The 22830-nt window shown below is 44.8% G+C and overlaps 1 protein-coding gene across 4 annotated transcripts in view; it reads right to left on the bottom strand.

The window, feature by feature from the left end:
- Positions 1 to 22521, bottom strand: part of LOC106582865 (semaphorin-3F) — a 103971-nt gene extending 81450 nt beyond the window's left edge. For all 4 annotated transcript variants that reach the window (XM_014166429.3, XM_082967400.1, XM_014166431.3 and 1 more), the window contains exons 1-2: positions 22132 to 22521; positions 19279 to 19434 (exon numbers count right to left, since the gene is read on the bottom strand). In XM_014166429.3, coding sequence (XP_014021904.1) covers positions 19279 to 19396 — 118 coding nt within the window. In that variant the 5' untranslated portion in view covers positions 19397 to 19434; positions 22132 to 22521. The remainder of the gene's footprint in view (positions 1 to 19278; positions 19435 to 22131) is intronic.
- Positions 22522 to 22830: the final 309 nt, after the last annotated feature.

Genomic DNA, 22830 nt, shown 5'->3' with positions numbered 1-22830 from the left:
AGTGGTTAGAGCGTTGGACTAGTAACCGAAAGGTTGCAAGATCGAATCCCTGAGCTGACAAGGTACAAATCTGTTGTTCTGCCCCTGAGCAAGGCAGTTAACCCACTGTTCCTAGGCTGTCATTGAAAATAAGAATTTGTTCTTAACTGACTTGCCTAGTTAAATAAAGGTAAAAAATAAATGAAGAGAGAGTCAAACCTGTATAGTGCTGATTAGTAAAGACAGCAGGAGAGAAGAGAGAGTCAACCCAAACTGACCCAACAAGGTCACTACTTCTCCCTGGAGTGGACATAAACCCTCTTCTAGAGCCAGCATTCAATAAAACATTTATTTCCACCAAAAACCTTTTTGTAAAGGCTTTTAAGTATAAATGTTAGAGACTGGAAAATCCAGTCATTTAAATCATCTAAACTGCTTAGGTTTCCATACACCAGCATGGCCAGCAATGAGAAAAACTCATGCACGCACGCACACACACACACACACACACACACACACACACACACACCAAGCGTCATCTTGTGCTTGCAGCCGCGTCAGGACGGATGTTGAAGAGTTAATTCCACAGTGCATTCTATCCTCCAGTGTGTCATTAAAACCACTGCATCTCATCCGCTCGGCATCGTTTATCTGCGCTCCGCTAATTAGTTACGATCAATTACATTTACTCAATGCTGCTTTCATGTCTAACACAACAGGAAGAGGTGCTTATGTGCCGCTGCTCTTTTGGCCCACCGCTTAAATATTCCCCCGGGTTGGTTGGTTGGTTTGTTTGTTTCAATAGCTCAGCTCAGCCTTATTTCTGCTGAGAAGGCAGGTCCCATTAAATAGACATAGCTCGCTCAGGGGTCCTGGGGTGGACAGAGGTGCATCCAGAGTGAGACCCTCCCTGGCTGGCACCCTCCTCTGCATGGTCACACACCTTCCTCCCCCGTAACGGGAAAATGAGGAGGTGCATTTAGTTAATAACATAGATTAAAATAGCCAACTGTCACCATCACAGCCGTGCTATGTCATTTAACCTAAGCTGACAGAGTTATGCGCTGTATCTTTTCTTACTCAACAGAGTAAAAAGCAACATTACAAAGGGGCTGATGATATCTGTCATCCAACAGTGAAAAAGCATGAGGTTGAGTTGAGTAGTTTGTTCATACTGGCACGAAAGGAAGCAGAAATAAAATGTCAATGGTGACAAACACATGAACCCCTGCCTGACTACACACTAGTAGCTCTCAACTCCAGGGAAGTGACCGCATGCTGCCACGGCCCACAGTGTACAGTTACAGACAGGGCTGCAGCCAAATCCCAACGCTCTGCCCCCAAACAGCTCACTCACTCCATCTCTATCCTCCTCCGCTAGTCTACAATTTTTGTCTCTCCGTCTCTCACCCCGTTCTTTTACTCTTTCTCTCTATTCATATCCTGGAAGGCACAGCATAAACATGCCAAAACTGGGCAAGTGGAAGAGAACAACTGTGGATGAAATGTGATCCACTCTGTAGCCCTAGAGAGAGATTGTCTGTGGACCGATGGAGAGCCTAACTGAGGAGGAGTGGGAGAGTGGGAGAGTGTAATCCTATCCTAACCTCTGCCTCTCTCTCTCTCTCTCTCTCACTCTCTCACTCCTTCTCTCCCTCTCTCTCTCTCCCTCTCGGAGTGTATGAGTGAGTGGTTTTTCTCAGACTCTGGGTTCGTTTGTCTTCCCACAGAAAGGAAATGCAAAAGAGGCTGTCGTGATACTCTGGGAAACGCCATGGGACGTCTCTTGGAGGGGGGGGGGGGGGATTAAATACGCTCACTGAGATACACACAGTAAAGTAGCAATAAAGTATTCATTAACCCTCATTCAGAGGGGAAGCGGGCGAAACAAGCGGCCAAGTTAGTAAGTCAAACAGAGACTTAACATTGTAAACCCCTCCCCCTTCTAGATTTGTAAAACAATGGGAAGCCATTTATGAACTCAGGTTTGGGGTGCACCTGAGGGGGGTAAGAGAATAAGACAACTCCAGAGCTGGAACAAATAGAAATGAAATCAGATGAATGAAATCTCCCAGGGTTAAGTGGAGTATTATGTCATAGCATTGACCAAGGCATTTAAAAAAGCATTCTCTTTTCCCTCCAGACCCATAATATCCACAGATATTTACGATTACAACACCGGGCTCATGTCGACATGGCAATAGGCCAGCCAGAGGAGAGAGTGTGAACAATCCTCCCAGCTCCTCTGACTCCATCCAAGCACCCCCATGTCCACCCAAGGACTTCATTTTTCACCCATATTCAAAGCAGCTGTCGTCCCTTTGCATCTCCAAAGCGATCCTCTCTGGGCCCGACCTATAGAGTACATGCAGCACAGAGAGAGGCCTGTGGGATGCGGTGCGGGGCATTCATTGACAAAAAGGCCTGATGCCAGTTTGACACCCACCCCCAGGTCTCCCAGAATGTGAATGAACTTCTGTGAATGGGAGGCAGACCTATACAAACGCCCCTGTGGCTTGAGAGGCCTGCGGGACCTTCATGGGGGAAGAGTGTGTGGGCGACACACAACAACAACAACAACAAGGGGAATGCATGCCGGGGTCCCCCCTTTCACTCCCTCACCAATGGAGAGGAGGCATCACCATGGGGGTGGGGGGGGGTGGGGGTGGGGGGGGGGGGGGGCTTGAAAAGATGAGCCACAAACAAAACCAGAGGGGGTAAAAGCTGCCCTGGCATGGCCTCAATTGATGTGGATGAGAGTCCATCTCCTCACATAACAATCAACACCTACCTACTCCACCAACATGCAAGAGGCAGCAAAGGGAAAAGTAGAAATCAGCATTTCAAAACGCCCCACCACAAAAGCATCAAAGCAACACGCATCCTATTACGCCTGAGTGCTCTTTGGGGCCACTTCCCATACATTGTGCCTTCCTAAGGGCTTAGTTTCCCCTGTTCCAAACGGGGGATATGACTACAGCTGACCAGTTGAAGAGGTGGAGTGGGGGGACTTGACAGTCATAAAGGGAACAGAGAGAGAGTGGGTGAAATTCTGATGGTAATTTAATCTAAGTGAGAAAAAATGAAAACGTACTTGACGTTTAGAGGTCTACCTCTGGAAATGATATTGTTATATTTTCCATATTATTCCAGCTTGTTGTCTATATCCGTTGCATGCATTGGAAAACACTTAGTTGCTATACTTTATGTAAAATGAACGGAAGTTAACAACGTAGCTAACATTTTGATAAAACAGAATGTTTTATTGCTCAGAACTGTACGTTCAGACATGAGGCATGGAGTCTTCTTTTTTAGAAGTTGGTTTGCAACATCATACTATGGCCAACTTATATGACCTTTTCTTCCTGAGTTCCGACTCAGTTGAGCCCATTTGGTTCAGGTCTAAACTGTACTCTCCCACTCTCATAACTCAGCTTGGTGACTGCATGGTGTTCCCAGTGTCAGCAAAGAGAGAGAGAGACTACGGTAACAGAATCTCCGACTGACAGAAGGGTGAGAAATGATAGTTAGGCGGGATGATCAGAGGGAATGACCTCAGTCAGAGTAAGGCCCGCTAGCACAAACTATGAGTGGAATTCCCACATAGCTCACCTCTTGGGAGAAAGGAGCTGTGTACATGAACGCATGTAAGAGTGCTACTCTCTATGTGTTTAAGACAAATAGGGTATGGGTTAAGTCCATACCCCATGTTACGTGGCATAACTCCTGAGATATACCAACAAACATCAACTAAATAAATAGATTATCCAGCTGGACACATTTTCAGAGGATGGTTGTTGTGCCTCAACGTGCTCCCCATACTGCTGAGAGAGAGAGACAAGTTTGAGATTTAACCAATTACTAAACAACAGTAGCTACCATGAAAGGCAGGAGCCATCACAACCATCTTGTTCTCACCCTGACACCCTGAGAGAGATTTCCTTAAACAGATGGAGGACAAAACAAGATTAAAATGACATGAATGTACTGTATAACCCCGCATGGATATCGTCCCCAACTCTACAGGCATTTTCACCTCGTATCTTAAAAGACACTTTTCCAAGTTCTGCTGTCATGAGCCATTGTGGTAACGAGAATAGCACTGGCGCTGTATTCTCCCTGTATCCAAATGACAAGACAAAGAAGCCTGTCAAGGTCATGGCTCAGTCAAACTGCACTTGATCACTGTGTGGGTCACTGCATACAGGTTCTCTCTCTCTCTCTCTCTCTCTCTCTCTCTCTCTCTCTCTCTCTCTCTCTCTCTCTCTCTCTCTCTCTCTCTCTCTCTCTCTCTCTCTCTCTCTCTCTCTCTCTCTCTCTCTCTCTCTCTCTCTCTCTCTCTCTCTCTCTCTCTCTCTCTCTCTCTCTCTCTCTCTCTCTCTCTCTCTCTCTCTCTCTCTCTCTCTCTCTCTCTCTCTCTCTCTCGCTCTCTCTCTCTCTCTCTCTCTCTCTCTCTCTCTCTCTCTCTCTGTCTCTCCCTCCCTCATTCTCTCTTTTTCCCACCACTCCAGTAAATCAGAGCATTTTAAGTTGGTCCTGTTATAGTACTCTCCCTTTCACCAGGGTTCTGTTTTCTGGTAGCCTTCCAGCCTCAGCTCAGGTTTAGGGAGGATGCATCCATGCATGCACACGCAACTAATTATTAGGCATCTAATCCATCTGGACTATCATTCTCACTGACACCTTAATCGTATCTTCCACAGGCTTAGCACTACATCTAAGAATACACTGTAGTTCAGGTCTTGAACTGAGAACAGAGAGCGTTGGGTACAACAGGACAAAGTCAGACAGGATTCTAGACCTGTTTATCCAGTAAGCACTAATTCTCTGTTTTCACTGGTGAGAAAAGCCACCAAATCCCACAGGATGTGCCAATTATGCCACCTAGAAAAGAGTCACCTTGAAGGGTAAAACCCTGCAGGTGAGTGAAACATTTTAGTATCACTGCTCCAGTTTAACCTGACAAGCCTGTTCTGAAAGAGAGCTCATTTCTGAGAACCATAAATTGCTCTATCAGTTTCTGTATCATATTTTTGGACAAAGTGGCAATATAATCTTGCTCTCTAAGTTTGTCCATATACAGTGGCTTGCAAAAGTATTCACCCCCCTGACATTTTTCCTATTTTGTTGCCTTACAACCTGGAATTAAAATGATTTACACAACATGCCTACCATTTTGAAGATGCAAAATATTTTTTATTGTGAAACAAATAAGAAATAAGACAAAGAAAATGAAAACTTGAGTGTGCATAACTATTCACCCCCCAGAAATCAGTACTTTTTAGAGCCACCTATTGCAGCAATTACAAATGCAAGTCTCTTGGGGTATGTCTCTATAAGCTTGGCACATCTAGCCACTGGGATATTTGCCCATTCTTCAAGGCAAAACTGCTCCAGCTCCTTCAAGTTGGATTGGTTCCGCTGGTATACAGCAATCTTTAAGTCATACCACAGATTCTCAATTGGATTGAGGTCTGGGCTTTGACTAGGGCATTCCATGACTTTTAAATGTTTCCCCTTAAACCACTCAAGTGTTGCTTTAGCAGTATGCTTATGGTCATTTGGAAGGTGAACCTCCGTCCCAGTCTCAAATATCTGGAAGACTGAAACAGGTTTCCCTCAAGAATTTCACTGTATTTAGCATCATCCATAATTTCTTCAATTCTGACCAGTTTCCCAGTCCCTGCCGATGAAAAACATCCCAACATCATGATGCTGCCACCACCATGCTTCACTGTGGGGATGGTGTTCTCGGGGTGAGGTGAGGTGTTGGGTTTACGCCAGACATAGCGTTTTCCTTGATGGCCAAAAAGCTCAATTTTAGTCTCATCTGACCAGAGTACCTTCTTCCATATGTTTGGGAAGTCTCCCACAAGCCTTTTGGTGAACACCAAACGTGTTTGCTTATTTTTTTCTTTAAGCAATGTTTTTTTTCTGGCCATAAAGCCCATCTCAGTGGCGTGTACGGCTTAAAGTGGTTCGATGGACAGATACACCAATGTCCGCTGTGGAGTTTTGCAGCTCCTTCAGGGTTATCTTTGGTCTCTTTGTTGCCTCTCTGATTAATGCACTCCTTGCCTGGTCTGTGAGTTTTTGGTGGGCGGCCCCCTCTTGGCAGGTTTGTTGTTGTGCCATATTCTTTCATTTTTTTAAATAATGTATTTAATGGTGCTCCGTGGGATGTTCAAAGTTTCTGATATTTTTTTTATAACCCAACCCTTATCTGTACTTCTCCATAACTTTGTCCCTGACCTGTTTGGAGAGCTCCTTGGTCTTCATGGTGCCGCTTGCTTGGTGTTGCCCCTTGCTTAGGGGTGTTGCAGACTCTGGGACCTTTCAGAACAGGTGTATATATACTGAGATTATGTGACAGATCATGTGACACTTAGATTGCACACAGGTGGACTTTATTTAACTCATTCTGTGACTTCTGAAGGTAATTAGTTGCACCAGATCTTATTTAGGGGCTTCATAGCAAAGATGGTGAATACATATGCACGCACCACTTTTCTGTTTTGAATTTTTTTAAATTTATTTTAAGTTATTTGTTTCATTTCACTTCACCAATTTGGACTATTTTGTGTATGTCCATTATATGAAATCCTCAAAAATATATTTTCAAATTACAGGTTGTAATGCAACAAAATAGGAAAAACGCCAAGTGGGATGAATATTTTTGCAAGGCACTGTACAAGCACTCTGTAACAGTAGCTGCATGTAGTTCACTAAATACCATTCCTTACTAATGGGAGAGAAGACTGCCTTTGCTTGTAGACTGGAAATGTCTGTACACGTTCTCTGTAAGATGTTCAGTGTAACCTTCACAATATAAATATAAAAACAAATGTGTACAGGCCCCGCTGGTCTGGTACAGTAGGGAAGAAGTTATTCATAGTGTCTGGATGATTTGGATTTCCCAGCATGGCGAGGGAGCAACAGATGCAACAACATGGCTGTGAAACACAAGCCACAGACAACACTGGGCATTTCTTTTTAGGACGATCTCAGTTTCAATGAAGACAAGGCTCTAAAAGAATCAGGAACCCGAGTCCAGCGAGGATGTTCACAGGTGAAAGTCGGAGCAGTGAAGGAACACCACACACACACACACACACACACACACACACACACACACACACACACACACACACACACACACACACACACACACACACACACACACACACACACACACACACCATCAGCTCTGTTCCTGTGTGTGCTGAAAGAGATTACCACTGCCACTCCAGGAATCCCAAACACTCCACTCCCTTTGCATTTACTGCTATTCCCTTGTTAATTGAAGAGAGAAGGAAGAAAGAAGGAGTGAGAGAAAGGGGGGAGGGAGTGTGAGAAGGAGAGAGGGAGTGGGAGTAGGAGAAAGGGAGTGGGAATAGGAGAGAGGGAGTGGGACTGGGGGGGAGAGGGAGAAGGAGAGAGGGAGTGGGAGAAGGAGAGAGGGAGTGGGAGAAGAGAGGGAGTGGGAGAAGGAGAGAGGTTGTGGGAGAAGGAGAGAGGGAGTGGGAGTAGAAGAGAGAGAGTGGGAGTAGGAGAGAGAGTGGGAGTAGGAGAGAGGTTGTGGGAGAAGGAGAGAGGGAGTGGGAGAAGAGTGGGAGTAGGAGAGAGGTTGTGGGAGAAGGAGAGAGGGAGTGGGAGTAGAAGAGAGAGAGTGGGAGTAGGAGAGAGAGTAGAAGAGAGAGAGTGGGAGTAGGAGAGAGGGCTCTGCACCAGGAAACTGAGCGGCTGAGATGGGGAGGGCTATGTTTAGATGACACACTGTCACCTTCAGTTTCCCTCCCCAGAATAATCCGCCTGCTGTACTTAGGGTCCCTGCCGAGCACAGTGGGGATTGGACCTGCCTGTGTCTCCTGTTCCTCCACAGAATCTGTTTACACACTTAATGACACACACACATGCACTCCGCACACACGCACCACCCCACAACAGATTTCCCCATGAAAGCATGAAACAGAGACTTTATCAACATCTATCTTTCAGCAACTGGGCCCAGATGTGTACACACTGAGCAATGCTGCTAACTCTTATTTAACCCCAATAGATTCCAGAGAGAAGCCCCAACCCTTTATCAGCATAAAAAATGTGTGCCACCCAAGTGGTTTTTGATACATATTCTCTTAAAGACTTCATGGCTGTGGTCTCAGTATGGCATAAAAACGGGTTCTCAGCATGACTCCCTGCTTAGATAGAGGTTAATTAAAAAATAAATAAAATGGCCACATGGCCTTAGGTACTGTACTGTAAGCTTTCTGCAGACTCAAGTGCCAGCTGGCAAGATTCTGTAACAGCGATTCTATAACCCATCACTACAATGACCGCAATTCATGGGCTGTCATAAAAACTACTGTGTGCCTTTACTGACCAACACATGAAGATGTGAGACAATATCACAACCAATCCCCCATGTGTGACCCTTCTGGGATCACAAACCCCTCTAACACACCACCTGATGTGGGTAAGGGGTAAGGGTGAGGGGGTGCGGTGGTGAGGTGGGGGGTAAGGGTGAGGGGTAGGTGTAAGATGAAGGCAGCTTTCTACATGACTAATCCTGTCAAGTAGGAAACACAGCTCTGCCCTTAGTGCTCTCACACTGTGTAAACAGATTTACAAATTGTTTTGTTTAATTACTAATCCATGGAGCTATACTGTTAGTATGCCAGCCAACCACTCATGAAGTTGGGGGGACTCATGCCACCCTCCCCTTCACCCCTTACACACCCTTACCTTCACCTCCCCTCCACTACCCCCCCTCACTTCCCCTCCCATCTCTTCCCTTCCCTTCCACTCCTTTCCCCTCCCCTTCACCCCCTCCTGTCATGTGGACCACAGTGGAGGATCAACACTGGTTTTGGAACACGAGCTCAATCTACTGACCTCACAGCATAGAGCTTCAACAATCTCTCTCTCTCTGTCTCTCACACACACACACACACAATTATGTACACAAACGATATGCATCTGACAGAGTGAGACTTGCTTGCCTGACAGAAGTGACACACTTGACACGTGTATCATGAATACAAAACCCAGAGAGAAAGGCAAGACCAGGCAATGTTTCCACATATCCACTGGCCTTCATCTGTCTCTGGTTAACAACTATATTACAGATGAGCGCTATGTGCCTGACACTTAGCGGGCACAGCATTTCTCACTAAATATAGCTGCTATGGGGAGAAACTGAGGTCTGGGCCAGGGCCAATGTAATAGCTTTTTTTAATGCTTTGTCAGTCATTACCTCTCCACCACTGGCCTGCTAACTGTAATTAGAAAACATAGCCAAACATTTTCATCTGTGCCAGATGACAGCGGTTTGGTTTCATAGATTCAACACGTCTTGTGGTCCATAGGAGTGTTATGAGCTAGGTATTCGATGTAAAGGTGTGTCTAAAAGTGTACGCTCGAGGTGCCATGAAAATCAGGGCAGATGGCGAGACAGCCATGGAAGCTGTTATGGAGCTAATAGCCTCATACACACAGCCAATTGTCCCTATAATAATGATCTTCATATGTAAACCACATTATGGGTGGTTGATGTCCTTGATGATCTTTTTGGCCTTCCTATTACAATCTTGTGCTGTAGGTGTCCTGGAGTGCAGGTAGTTTGCCCCCGGTGATGCGTTGGGCAGACCGCACCACCTTCTGGAGAGCCGTGCGGTTGCGGGCGGTGCAGTTGCCATACCAGGCGGTGATACAGCCCGACAGGATGCTCTCAATTGTGCATCTATAAAAGTTTGTGAGGGTTTTAGGGGCCAAGCCAAATTCTTTCAGCCTCCTGAGGTTGAAGAGGCGCTGTTGCGCCCTCTTCACCATACTGTCTGTGTGGGTGGACCATTTCAGATCGTCAGTGATGTGCGCGTCGAAGAACCTGAAGCTTTCCACCTTCTCCACTGCGATCCCGGAAAGGGGCGTGCTCCCTCTGCTGTTTCCTGAAGTTATTTCCGGCTGTATGTAATAACACAAAAATAATTCTGGGCTAATAATGTAAGAAATAACACACAAAAAAACGAAATCCTGCAAAGTTTCTTAGGAGCTCGAAGCAGAGCTGCCATATCTGTCAGCGCCATCTTACCACAGGTTTTTGGAGGTACATGTGAAAGTGAAACCATTGTTGAAAAAAGAGACAGGTGGGACTTTTTCTGCAGAAAGTACAGATTGGGTCATCAGATATCATTTCCCACAAGCAATCTTGTAGGATTTTTTTGTGAGGATTTAAGACCTACTCTGGAAAGAAAAACGAATGCCATTCCGGTGCACATCCAAGTGCTATCCACCCTCTGTTTTTTTGCAACAGATACTTTTCAGCGGGCGGCTTGGTGATCAGCATCTCACAGCCCTTGATGAGCCAATGTTTTTGATACAATCATCAGCAAAACCAACAGTAACACATAAAATGTTCATACACCAACAGGTTGAAGTCAAGAGGGGTTCCTTTGCCATCAATGGGTTCCCAAATATGAATGGAACAATACCTCGCCATAAAAGCACCATCCCAAAACTATTTAACCTGTTATGGCTAGGGGGCAGTATTTTCACAGCCGGATAAAAAACGTACCCGATTTAATCTGATTATTACTCCTACCCAGAAACTAGAATATGCATATAATTATTAGCTTTGGATAGAAAACACTCCAAAGTTTCTAAAACTGTTTGAATGGTGTCTGTGAGTATAACAGAACTCATTTGGCAGGTCAAAACCTGAGAAGATTCCATGCAGGAAGTGCCCTGTCTGACAATTTCTTGCCCTTCTTGATTATCTCTATCCATTACAGAGGATCTCTGCTGTTACGTGACACTTCCTACGGCTCCCATGGGCTCTCAGAAGGCGGCAAAAAGCTGAATCGTGGCTTTGCAGGCTCTGGCTGAAAAAAGTAGCGCGTTTGGGTAGTGGCTGGTCACAGTACTGTGAGACTCAGGCTCGTGCCCGCGTCGACCCCATGCTTTGTTTTCTTTCGTCTGTTTACCTAAACGCAGATTCCCGGTCGAAATATTATAGCTTTTTTACGAGAAAAATGGCATAAAAATGGATTTTAAACAGCGGTTGACATGCTTCGAAGTACGGTAATGGAATATTTAGAAATCTTTTGTCATGAATTGCGCCATGCTCGTGACCCTTATTTACACTTCGGATAGTGTCTTGAACGCACGAACAAAACGCAGCTGTTTGAACATAACTATGGATTATTTTGAACCAAACCAACATTTGTTATTGAAGTAGCAGTCCTGGGAGTGCATTCTGACGAAGAACACCAAAGGTAATCAAACTTTTGTAATAGTAAATCGGAGTTTGGTCAGGGCTAAACTTGGTCGGTGTCTAAATGGCTAGCCGTGATGGCTGGGCTATCTACTGAGAATATTGCAAAATGTGCTTTCACCGAAAAGCTATTTTAAAATCGGACATATCGAGTGCATAGAGGAGTTCTGTATCTATAATTCTTAAAATAATTGTTATGTTTTTTGTGAACGTTTATCGTGAGTAATTTAGTAAATTCACCGGATGTTTGCGGGGGTATGCTAGTTCTGAACGTCACATGCTAATGTAAAAAAAGCTGGTTTTTGATATAAATATGAACTTGATTGAACAAAACATGCATGCATTGTATAACATAATGTCCTAGGGTTGTCATCTGATGAAGATCATCAAAGGTTAGTGCTGCATTTAGCTGTGGTTTTGTTTTTTTGTGACATTATATGCTAGCTTGAAAAATGGGTGTCTGATTATTTCTGGCTGAGTACTCTGCTGACATAATCTAATGTTTTGCTTTCGCTGTAAAGCCTTTTTGAAATCGGACAGTGTGGTTAGATTAACGAGAGTCTTGTCTTTAAAATGCTGTAAAATAGTCATATGTTTGAAAAATTGAAGTTTTGGGATTTTAGAGGAGTTTGTATTTCGCGCCACGCCCATCATTGGATATTGGAGCAGGTGTTCCGCTAGCGGAACGTCTAGATGTAAGATTAAACTTTGTGGACAGAAAAGGCTTCCACTCTTTATGTGCAGGTGATAGGTAATGTGATGCTGAATGTGGTGGCAAGGTGCCAAGGTGACTCATGCATGACTCATTCATTCTACCGAACAGCAATTTTGTCCTATATGCCTACAGGAGGACGCTGTTGTCACGTCTACTCCCGCTCCCTCTCCCTGGCGCTCGTTGTCGCCAGTTTACTTATTATTACGCGCACCTGTGCCTCATGAGACTCACCTGGGCTCCATCACCTTCCTGATTACCTACCCTTTATCTGTCACTCCCTTTGGTTCTTTCCTCAGGCGTTACTGTTCCTGTGTTTATGCGTAGACGCTACTGTTATGTTGTCTCGGTCCATGTTTGTTGTCTTATTAAAAGTTTCACCTGCACCTGCTTCTCGACTCTCAGTGTCTCCGTTACAGCTGTTGAGGATGGATGGCTTATTGGTGAGTGTTGCCTACTCATTTGAAGTATATTTGCCATTGCTAAAGCAACTTGAGTTGTTCTAATGGTCTTCTCTTTGTATCTATGTGTCACGATTGTTTGTAGCGAAGGACCAAGGCGCAGCGTGAGTATCGTTCCACATCTTTATTAATATGTGAAACTTCGCAAGACATACAATAAACTAAAAACAAAATAACAAACCGTGATGACAGAGGTGCAACATGCACTAACTAAAAATAAGATCCCACAAACAACAGGTGGGAAAAAACTGCCTAAATATGATCCCCAATCAGAGACAACGATAGACAGCTGCCTCTGATTGGGAACCATATCTGGCCAACATAGAAATATAACATCTAGATTACCCACCCTAGTCACACCCTGACCTAACCAAAAATAGAGAATAAAAAGATCTCTAAGGTCAGGGTGTGACAGTACCCCCCCCCCCCCCCCCCCCCCCAAAGGTGCAGACTCCGGCCGCAAAACCTGACTCTATAGGGGAGGGTTCGAGTGGGCATCTAGCCTCGGTGGCGGCTCCGGTGCGGGACGTAGACCCCGCTCCGCTCGTGGATCCACCATCTTTAGTGGCGACTCTGGTTCAAAGATCGTCGCCGGAAGCTCCGGACTGTGGATCGTCGCCGGAGGAACCGGACCGTGGATCGTCGCCGGAGGAACTGGACCGTGGATCGTCGCCGGGGACTCTGGACCGTAGATCACCGCAGAAGGTTCCGGACTGGGAATCCCCGCTGGAGGCTCTGGACCGCCGACCGTCGCTGGAGGCTCTGGACCGCAGACCGTCGCTGGAGGCTCTGGACCGCAGACCGTCGCTGGAGACTCTGGACCGCAGACCGTCGCTGGAGACTCTGGACCGCAGACCGTCGCTGGAGACTCTGGACCGCAGACCGTCGCTGGAGACTCTGGACCGCCGATCGTCACTGGAGGCTCCGGGCCTTGGATCGTCACTAGAGGCTCCGGGCCTTGGATCGTCACTGGAGGCTCCGGGCCGTGGATTGTCACTGGAGGCTCTGGGTCGTGGACTGTCACTGGAGGCTTATTGCCATGGATCGTCACTGGAGGTTCCGGACCGTGGACGTCTCAGGAGGTTCCGGACCGTGGACCGTCTCAGGAGGTTCCGGACCGTGAACCGTCTCAGGAGGTTCCGGACCGTGAACCGTCTCAGGAGGTTCCGGACCGTGGACCGTCTCAGGAGGTTCCGGACTGTAAGCCGTCTCAAGAGGTTCCGGACTGTAAGCCGTCTCAGGAGGTTCCGGTCTGTAAGCCGTCTCAGGAGGTTCTGGACTGTGGACCGTCTCAGGAGGTTCCGGATTGTGAACTGTCGCCGGAAGCTCTGGACTGGGAACTGTCGCCGGAAGCTCTGGACTGGGAACTGTCGCCGGAAGCTCTGGACTGGGAACTGTCGCCGGAAGCTCTGGACTGGGAAGGCGCACTGGAGGCCTGGTGCGTGGAGCCGGGACAGGTGGCACCTGACTGGTGACACGCACCTCAGGGCGAGTGCGGGGAGCAGGCACAGGACGTACCTGACTGGGGACACGCACTTCAGGAAGAGTGCGAGAAGCAGGCACAGGACATACTGGACTGTGGAGGCGCACTGGAGGTCTGAAGCGTAGAGCTGGCACAACCCGTCCTGGCTGGATACTCACTTTAGCCCGGCAAGTGCGGGGCGCTGGCACAGGACGCACTGGGCTGTGAAGGCGCACTGGCGACACAATGCGTAGAGCCGGCGCAGGATATCCTGGACCGAGGAGACGTACTGTAGACCAGGAGCGCTGAGCCGGCACAACCCGTCCTGGCTGAATGCCCACTCTAGCCAGGCAAATGCGGGGAGCCGGCAACGAGCGCACCGGGCTGTGAATGCGCACTGGAGATACAGTGCGTATCGCCGCATAACACGGTGCCTGACCGGTCACATGCTCCCCACGGTAAGCACGGGGAGTTGGCTCAGGTCTAAACCCTGACTCTGCCAATCTCCCCATGTGCCCCCCCACCCCCCCACCCACCCACCCCCAAAATATTTTGGGGGAGCTGCCTCTCAGGCTTCCGTTGTCATTCTAACTTCTCGTATCGTCGCCGTTCCTCTTTTGCTGCCTCCATCTGCTCCCTTGAACGGTGATACTCTCCACTTTGCGTCCAGGGCCCTGCTCCACTCATGATCTCCTCCCATGTCCACTCATCCTGGCCACGCTGCTTGGTCCGTTTTTGGTGGGATCTTCTGTCACGATTGTTTGTAGAGAAGGACCAAGGCGCAGCATGAGTATCTTTCCACATCTTTATTAATATGTGAAACTTCGCAAGACATACAATAAACTAAAAACAAAATAACAAACCGTGACCACAGAGGTGCAACATGCACTAACTCAAAATATGATCCCACAAACAACAGGTGGGAAAAAACTGCTTAAATATGATCCCCAATCAGAGACAACGATAGACAGCTGCCTCTGATTGGGAACCATATCAGGCCAACATAGAAATATAACATCTAGATTACCCACCCTAGTCACACCCTGACCTAACCAAAAACAGAGGTTAAAAAGATCTCTAAGGTCAGGGCGTGACACTATGTTTTTATTTTTACTGGTCAAGCCACAACTGAGCGAGCTGAATAAAATCTAATATTGTATTCAATCTCTGATATTACATGACTAATGCCATACTCGGCCTACTGCCACAATCAGTTAAATATCAAATTATTAGTGTGCATGTAAACAAACATACTCAGGAGTTCAGGATGAGACAACTTTGTCCTCTAATGTATTCCTAAGTGAATACTTGGGCTATTGTCTGTACTCTGTATCAATGTTGTAATGGTTTAAACATTGACTAGTGGAGGCAGTGAGAGGGCACCACTGGGGGATTAGCTGAAAGACGAACTGGCACTCAGATTTATAAAAAGGAATACAACTATTGCTAAACAGCATGTATTAAGCTGCTTTTTATACATGGTTTTTAAATCCTTCTCTGTTGTTGTTCAGGTTATAAGGCGTTAACCCAGAAAAACACTGGCAAATAACACTTTAGATTACAGATACATTAATACTGTCCTTCAAGGGCACTGCCATTCCTGAGTGCAGGGACTTTAGCCCTGAAGGGGAGTTTTTAAACCCAGCAGCACCCGAAATAGAAAGTCTGCTGCTACCCCAGGCATGGATGGGGAGGATACAGATGACAACTGTGAATGAAATACAGGGGCAGTCATTCAGTGTAGCTTCCTCCTGCTTTGAGACACCTACCGCTGGCATTCCTGACCCCAACCACGGTGGTAACAGTGACCCCTTCCGGTGGATTTGGTCCTGTATGCCAATGGGGGAGTAATGTGATGTCACGGCATTCCCACCATGGTCTATAATTCCAGGGACTACACTGGAGAACAGCCGTTTCAAATGTCATTAACCCCTTCAGGGAAAAGGTGAAAGGGAGAGTAAAGGTGCATGCATAACTTCTCGCTAGCATTTAATGGGAAGCTAGAAAACAGCAAACACAACCATTTATATGTGAGTATACACACTAGTGTGCTCCATGGTCCTATCAGCACGTTTCTAGTAATGGTGGTTGCAGGGGAGGGCTATGTCACCTTCACAGCCATGGTCATGTTATTTACAACTGTGGTGGCTCTTGACCCTGTGCCTTTTACAATAACATTAAACAAAAGCTGACGTTCTATAAGAGTACAATAAGCATTTAGTCAGTTATAGTGAGCTACGTATTTACCAGCACAGCTGTAGCCAGGGTTCACGTGTGGTTTAAGACCTCAAAAGGCAGAGCTATAAGCATGAATTTAGATCCGTAATGCATGAGCAGAAATGTGTCAGAGGGGGAATATGGGCCAACATTGTAAGGTTACACTTAATCTGTGATGCAGGGGAATTCTATACCAAAACATAATGGAGAAACTTCCCTGGAGCAATGCCTAGCAGTGCATTTGTTCATCCAAATGATTTGTCATTCTCTATGGGTATTGTCAAACTGTGACACGGAACGAGTAATCTGTCGAAGTACACAGATACATCTGTTGTAGTCTTTAAATGGATTTACAAGGGGCCTTGCATGTAAACAATAACCTAGGAGTTGTCACATTGGAGGCCTGTATTCTCTCACACAATCCTTTTGCATGGCAGTAAACCCAATCTGGAATAATGCCTTTACGCTCCATTTATTACATAAATATAGAACTGTGTTGGTCATCGAGTTCCGTAGAAAGGAATATTATTTTTTTGGCTCAGGCACACAGAGTTACGGCAGATTTCACTCCCTATGAATTCCCGCTGGCTCGGAACTCAACTTTCATCCTTAAAATACGGTCATTGGGGAAAGGCTCAAACTAATTCACTGTTTTTTTCCAGTTTTTTCCAGGCACTCTGACTTACGTGCGAAGAGGGGAGGAGACATTCCCTTCTTGGGGATTTCTGGCGACAGCAGTCTTGTCTGAGCTACCCCCATAGAGTGCAATTGATTATCTATGGCGACTAACTTCTCTTTATGCCTAAGTTAGGTTGGCAATTTAGACAAGCTGTGCGGTATTGATTACACAGATTCCTATAAGCTCTCCTAACTGAAGCGGATTTCACAGCTCTGGCTATCAAAGTCCTTCACCCTGGCTGTGATCCTGCAGGGCAGGAGACAGTTATAAGCCTGACCAAAGTCTATTTTTCCAAGGCTCTTACCTCATGCTTTCGCTAGCTACAGAGGAGTATCCTTTTGATGGCTACACTTCCTCACTGTGGTTCATATCAAGTTACTTAATTTAGCTCCAAAACATACTGTATGTGCAGTACATAAGCATTTCTAACTATCAAGCATTAGAGTGAATGTCTTGAGACATACTAACACATCTGCATTTAATGGACACTCAGTCAGTAGACCAGACTGTGGATCATAGATGGTGTTCCCCGGGGAAACATTTAAGTGAAGAACAAAATAAAGGGGAAAGGGAAAAAAAACAATTAAGAGGTTCTTGATTTACTCTCCACATGTGTACGGCCTGTTTTAATGGGGAAGTGAGGGCCTCTTGAGTAAGAGGTCACGGTCCTTAAACCGTCTCGGGAGAAACAGAGTTAATCAGTTTTTGGCAGGCAACCAACTTCGTAATATTGACCGGACCGTCAGGTAACCAAGAGAGGGATGTAAGCTTAAAGTTTTTAACTTGAGATATGTTTAATATGATACAGCACCTTTATACGGCACGTTCATAATGAGTACATTCTAGCAAAAGATATATATCATTATCAACTTCATGCTGTGCCAAAGCCCATATCCAAAACATCTAAGGGTGCTATAAAGAGAATCTAAAACTTGTTGCCAACAATCTAGTAACCTAAATTGCTGGCCAATAGTCAACGTAGTCTTGCAACTGAAGTGAAGAATTAAAACACTATGATACATAGGTGAGGTTACCAAGAGATTAGAAAAACAATTAAGTGCATTTCACAATATTTAAAGGTAAAACGCTCTCTCCGGAGCTTTGGAGAAAAGCAGAGTCAGTAGACTGTGAAATGCATGTTGACTGGGGAGAAAAACAAACAGGTATGCAAGAGAGCCAGGTTCTCCTCTGTCTTCTCGTCAGCTAAACAATACTGCTATAGTAAGCTGGTTTAATAGAAATTAATGACTCTTTAAGAGTCTTGCAGGTGAATAAAGAACTGGCTACAATTCCAACTACATACTTCTGAGAAAAAGATTTGAATAAAAAGTAATCCATTCTAAGAAAGGCATTGAACCAAAAAAACGAAAGACCAACCTACAGTTGAGTAAAAGCAATATATTTGCAGATATTAAACTAGAGAACTGGGTAAATAATATTTGGAAAAAAACATGAAAGAATTGCTGAGCTCTGGATACGGGCTCAGTGATATGTAAAATCCGACTTGATTAAAAAGGGAAAGAACCTTTAGTAGTGAACTGTGCCAGTCCAGTTAATTAAGTCAACTGGTGCTGTGGAGACAGCCTAGGGAAACGGAAGGCAAAGCAAACAGGGGCACTGCTCAGTCCCTTAGCTCTGCTTCGGCTGCTAATCGCAGGCTATATCTGAGAGTGGGACAGACCTTAGGGACAGACAGCGCTCTGCTTGGCTGAACCAGGCAATTTGCTCTCAGTAATACCCGCTACCTGCTCCCTCCCTCCCTACCCCACCTCATCTACATGACCACTGAAGTGCATGAACAAAGCCCTGAGATGTGTCGTTCTGTAGAGGGGCCCTCAATCTGATAATGACCAAGATAGTGTCATTATTACATGCTAATATGCTGCAGGCGACGTCTTTTTAATGCATCTCTTTCACCTTTAGATTGTTCCTTCTCCATTACAAAAACATCAGAGAATCGAATCATGTTGATTCAAGGACACTTTAGAACTAGCATTCTGTACCAGACACAAAAGGCTTCTCAAAAATACACTGTTGTCTTTGTTAACCTCAATTTGAACCTTTTTTTCTGTCTTTGTTTATGTTTTTAATTATTCGTACATACAGTCAAGTGGAAGCAGCTGCTGAGAATTACCATGCCAGGATGTTTAAGAGGGGAAGCAAATTAGCATCGCATGATTTGTTAGTGGTCACTGGGACGGGTCTGCGGTGTAACCTGAGAGTCTGAGTTCTTCCTATGGAATCTAGAGCACTTATCAAAGCCAGAATCATCCCATTTATCTGATTATCAACTCATCAGTCACACATAAGGGTGCACACACACATTGCAGAGTAGCAGAAAACAGCAAATGAGGCGATTCTTTTAAAGACGATACACAGAGCTATTAGAGGAGAGCACTGCATGAATGCAAGACACCACGTAGAAACCACTAGCACAAAACACTAAACAGATAGGGATGTGGTTGGGGGAGAAATAGACCAGAGACGTTTGCCTCTTACCTTTGAAGGAGATGAAGACGCGGGGTGCAGCATGAGGGTCGATGATGTTGTGGTTGCACAGAGCCCCGACAACCAGGGCCAGGAGCATGTGGACCGTCCACAGACTGTCCAACAGCATGGTAAACCAACCTCCAGGAATAGAACGATCGCAGAACACTGGAGGAAAGAAGAGGTCAACAATTAAAGAGTTAAAAACTTCCGCTACCAAAAGCTTTACACATTATAACACAGCGTCCTTGAGTGTAGATCTCGAAACATTGGTCTTCATGAGAGCTTCTTTGTGAGAGATGTGAACATCTGAAGTACATCACTGATGTTCAGGGATTATAACCAGACCATTGGGACCTAAGCCTTTCGAAAGTAGAGAATCTAGCCTTTTAGTTTTCTAAACAATTCCATTTGGCAAGAGTCATATTTGACCTGTATGTCTGTGTGACACAATGATAGGAACATCAAGCTGGTCTCATCCACTGTCCTGCACTACTCTGTAATTATGTACTGTAGTCACCTAATTTAAGGTTCTACCTTGTCTTCTTCACACAATATACCTTGTTTTCACACAATTCAGTGTGACTAATTATTGTCACTGATGTAATCTCATCTCTACAAAGGACAATACGGTACTGAAAATAAATAAAATCAGTCTTGCCAGAACCACTGGGACTGTTGATTGAAACTGTATATAACATTGTAATTAAATTGTGTAATGGAGCCAGCCACATCAAACAGGAATGTGCAATAAACTCACGTTATAAAGGGTAAGCAGAATACTGCATGCTTCTTTATGGGTATACAGGGTTGCCTAGAAACGTTATTTAAAAAAATCTACAAATTGGTCTTATTTCATGGCTTTAACAGTATAGGACAGACGCCACTGTAATTATGTTCACCATAATAAAGCATGGATCCACAGATATTGAGGCTTGGATAAAAGGTAAATGCCCTTATGGACACTGCCAACCTTCATATTCTCCTAATTCCCACAGGCAAGGAGCTATTGTGCTAATACTTCAGCTGTAACAGGGAGCTTCTCTGTCCCGTAGCCCAGGGTGCTATGGCTCAACACTTCAATTCCAAGAAGCATCACATACACATTGGATTTAACACAAGTACTGTATCACTTTTACATTGACGGCCATCTAACCACTCTGCATGTGATTGCCAGAGAGCACATTTTAAAGGGCACTTCCACCACAAACACAAACTCAACATGTAGACTGCCGGAGAGCTGGAGGGTTGGTTAGGGGGATTTATGAGTATAAGTATCAGCTCAAACCCCAGCTATTTATGGGCAATTTGTTAACTGGCCAGCTGTTTATTCTGAGTCAAGGGCAGAAATATTTACACAATTCAATTAAACAACAGACTTTTTACAAATTACATTTCCACATAGGCAGACACAAAACACACATACATGCTGTCACACACACAAAGGGATGACTTTCCACCTGATTTGATTATCTAAACAGGTCGATCTAATGTATTCATCTTTACATTCTTGAAGAAAGTGCAAGAAGTGTAACTGCAGTGTAATAGCGTGGGCCACGGTAAAACATATTTGGCGCTCAATACAGGAATCAAGGTCAGTAGCCTTGACATGGTTCTAATCAAAGGATCAACCATGTATAATAAACATGACATCTACATTAAGACAACGTATCCCCCACCCCATCGGTTCATTGGCATTTTGAACGCTTCCTCGTTTATTCATTTTATCAAGACCATTCCTATACAAGGTGAGTGTTGACCAATTGTCTTTTCGCAGTTCTTGCATGTGTTTTAGACATCAAAACTTAACTTATTGCTATATTGTGAGTCAAGAGTCAAGACAATCGCCATGTTGAGCATGATTTACAAGCGCAGGGTGGTAAAGACCACTATTAAAACGCGCTTTCAGCCAATCACCCTCCCTGCTTAGTCCAGCCGCGCTTGTAAATTCAGCGGTCTATAGGGGATCGTATTCCAAGAGTAGCCTACATTTGTGCGTGTTCCCAATTATTTGGAAATTTGCTATTTTTCCCTTTCAGGCGTGGGTAGGCTAAATACTGCATTGCTAGAGACATTTGTGCGCTGTTAATGATTTATGCGCTTTTACCAGCAGCAAAATAAACTTTGTGGATGACTAAATCCATCCCGTCCATATTTTTATTCTAAAAAAAAAAAAGCACCTAGGCTATTACAAAACCAATTTGAAGAATTTTTGAATTGTTATGCTATTTTGAAAACACTTCAGCTGTCAAATTCCAGTGCGAACAAAGCAATAGTCTGTGAATAAGTAGGCTGCAAATTTTATTAGATCATATCGAGAAATATTTCCCTAATTTCACATCAACACTATCCGTGATGGACTGCGAGAGATAAAGCTATACATTTTTCTGATTTTAAAGCTGTAAACAATCTGAACCTGGTAGGAGTTCATGCGCACCTTGCAAGAGTGCATATAATAAATTCAAAATACTAATTTAAAGCACGTTAAAAGTCACTGACATGAACTATAATATTTAGTTCTATGTTTATAACAAAGTCTAAGTGTCCAAATATTACTGTCACACTTTCAAATGCAAAAGTTCATTATTAGAATTGAAATAGCCTCATGATGGTTTTCATAAGGCTAATTAAGCCTAATCAAATGAACATGTTTTACGGTTACAATGCCAGTACAGAACTTATTAAAACCATTTTGTCACAGTTATTTTGATGTAACCAAATACCTCATGCAACACACCAGTAAATTAAACAGCATAGGTCTACCCCTCACAGTAATATAAAGTAAATGAAAAATGACAGTGCTGTGTGAGCCAATTGCAGGCTGTTTGAATGCAAATCATTAACGTTATAAATAATTTGGCATACCTGATTGTCACTTTACTCTCCACAAATAACTTTGTGTCCAAGTCCAACTTTACAAGTCATCGAAGAAACCAACAGAATTCCACGGAACCGTTCGCCTCAATTCTCCAAGTTTAAAATGAATAAGATCCGGGGTGCCGTGGCCCGGTTGCAGGAGTCCTTATAGAGATACACCTGGAGCACGGTGTGTTTACCGCTGCCCGGTCCAATGCTCATGAGGCGCAGCTGAAAATATCGTCTCTCCAAGTAAATCTCCTGTAAGTTTAATGACCAGAAGTTGTGACAAGTCCAATGTGACAGCTCCTTCAGAATTGTCAATTTAAAGAATTCCTCGTCTGAAACTCGGCTAAACATGCAGCCAGTGTTACTGGTGAAAGTGTATTCGCTCCTGACTGCTGGGGAAACGCGCTGGCAGGTGGATGCAATGGCCATTTGCGTAAAACACACCCACAGGGCGGGAAGTACCTTAGCTGCCACCGCCCATTCCTCCAGCATCTAGATGAGCAGGCGTTTAGAAAATATCGGAGTATTGTGGTGATTAACTGGACAACAGTGGCCCTCAAACCAGATTGCTTCCACAATTATGAAAAACACACACATTTAAGGCTTTTGCTTTGATAGTGTGTTTGCCAATGTATATGACCTTAAACCTATATTATAAACTCTTTTCGATATATATTGTAATTACAGTGAACACTTACA

The sequence above is a fragment of the Salmo salar genome, chromosome 22 (assembly GCF_965601325.2).
Source record: "Salmo salar chromosome 22, fSalSal1, whole genome shotgun sequence".
In the NCBI taxonomy this organism is placed as follows: domain Eukaryota; kingdom Metazoa; phylum Chordata; class Actinopteri; order Salmoniformes; family Salmonidae; genus Salmo; species Salmo salar.
This window is presented reverse-complemented; position numbering and strand designations above follow the sequence as displayed.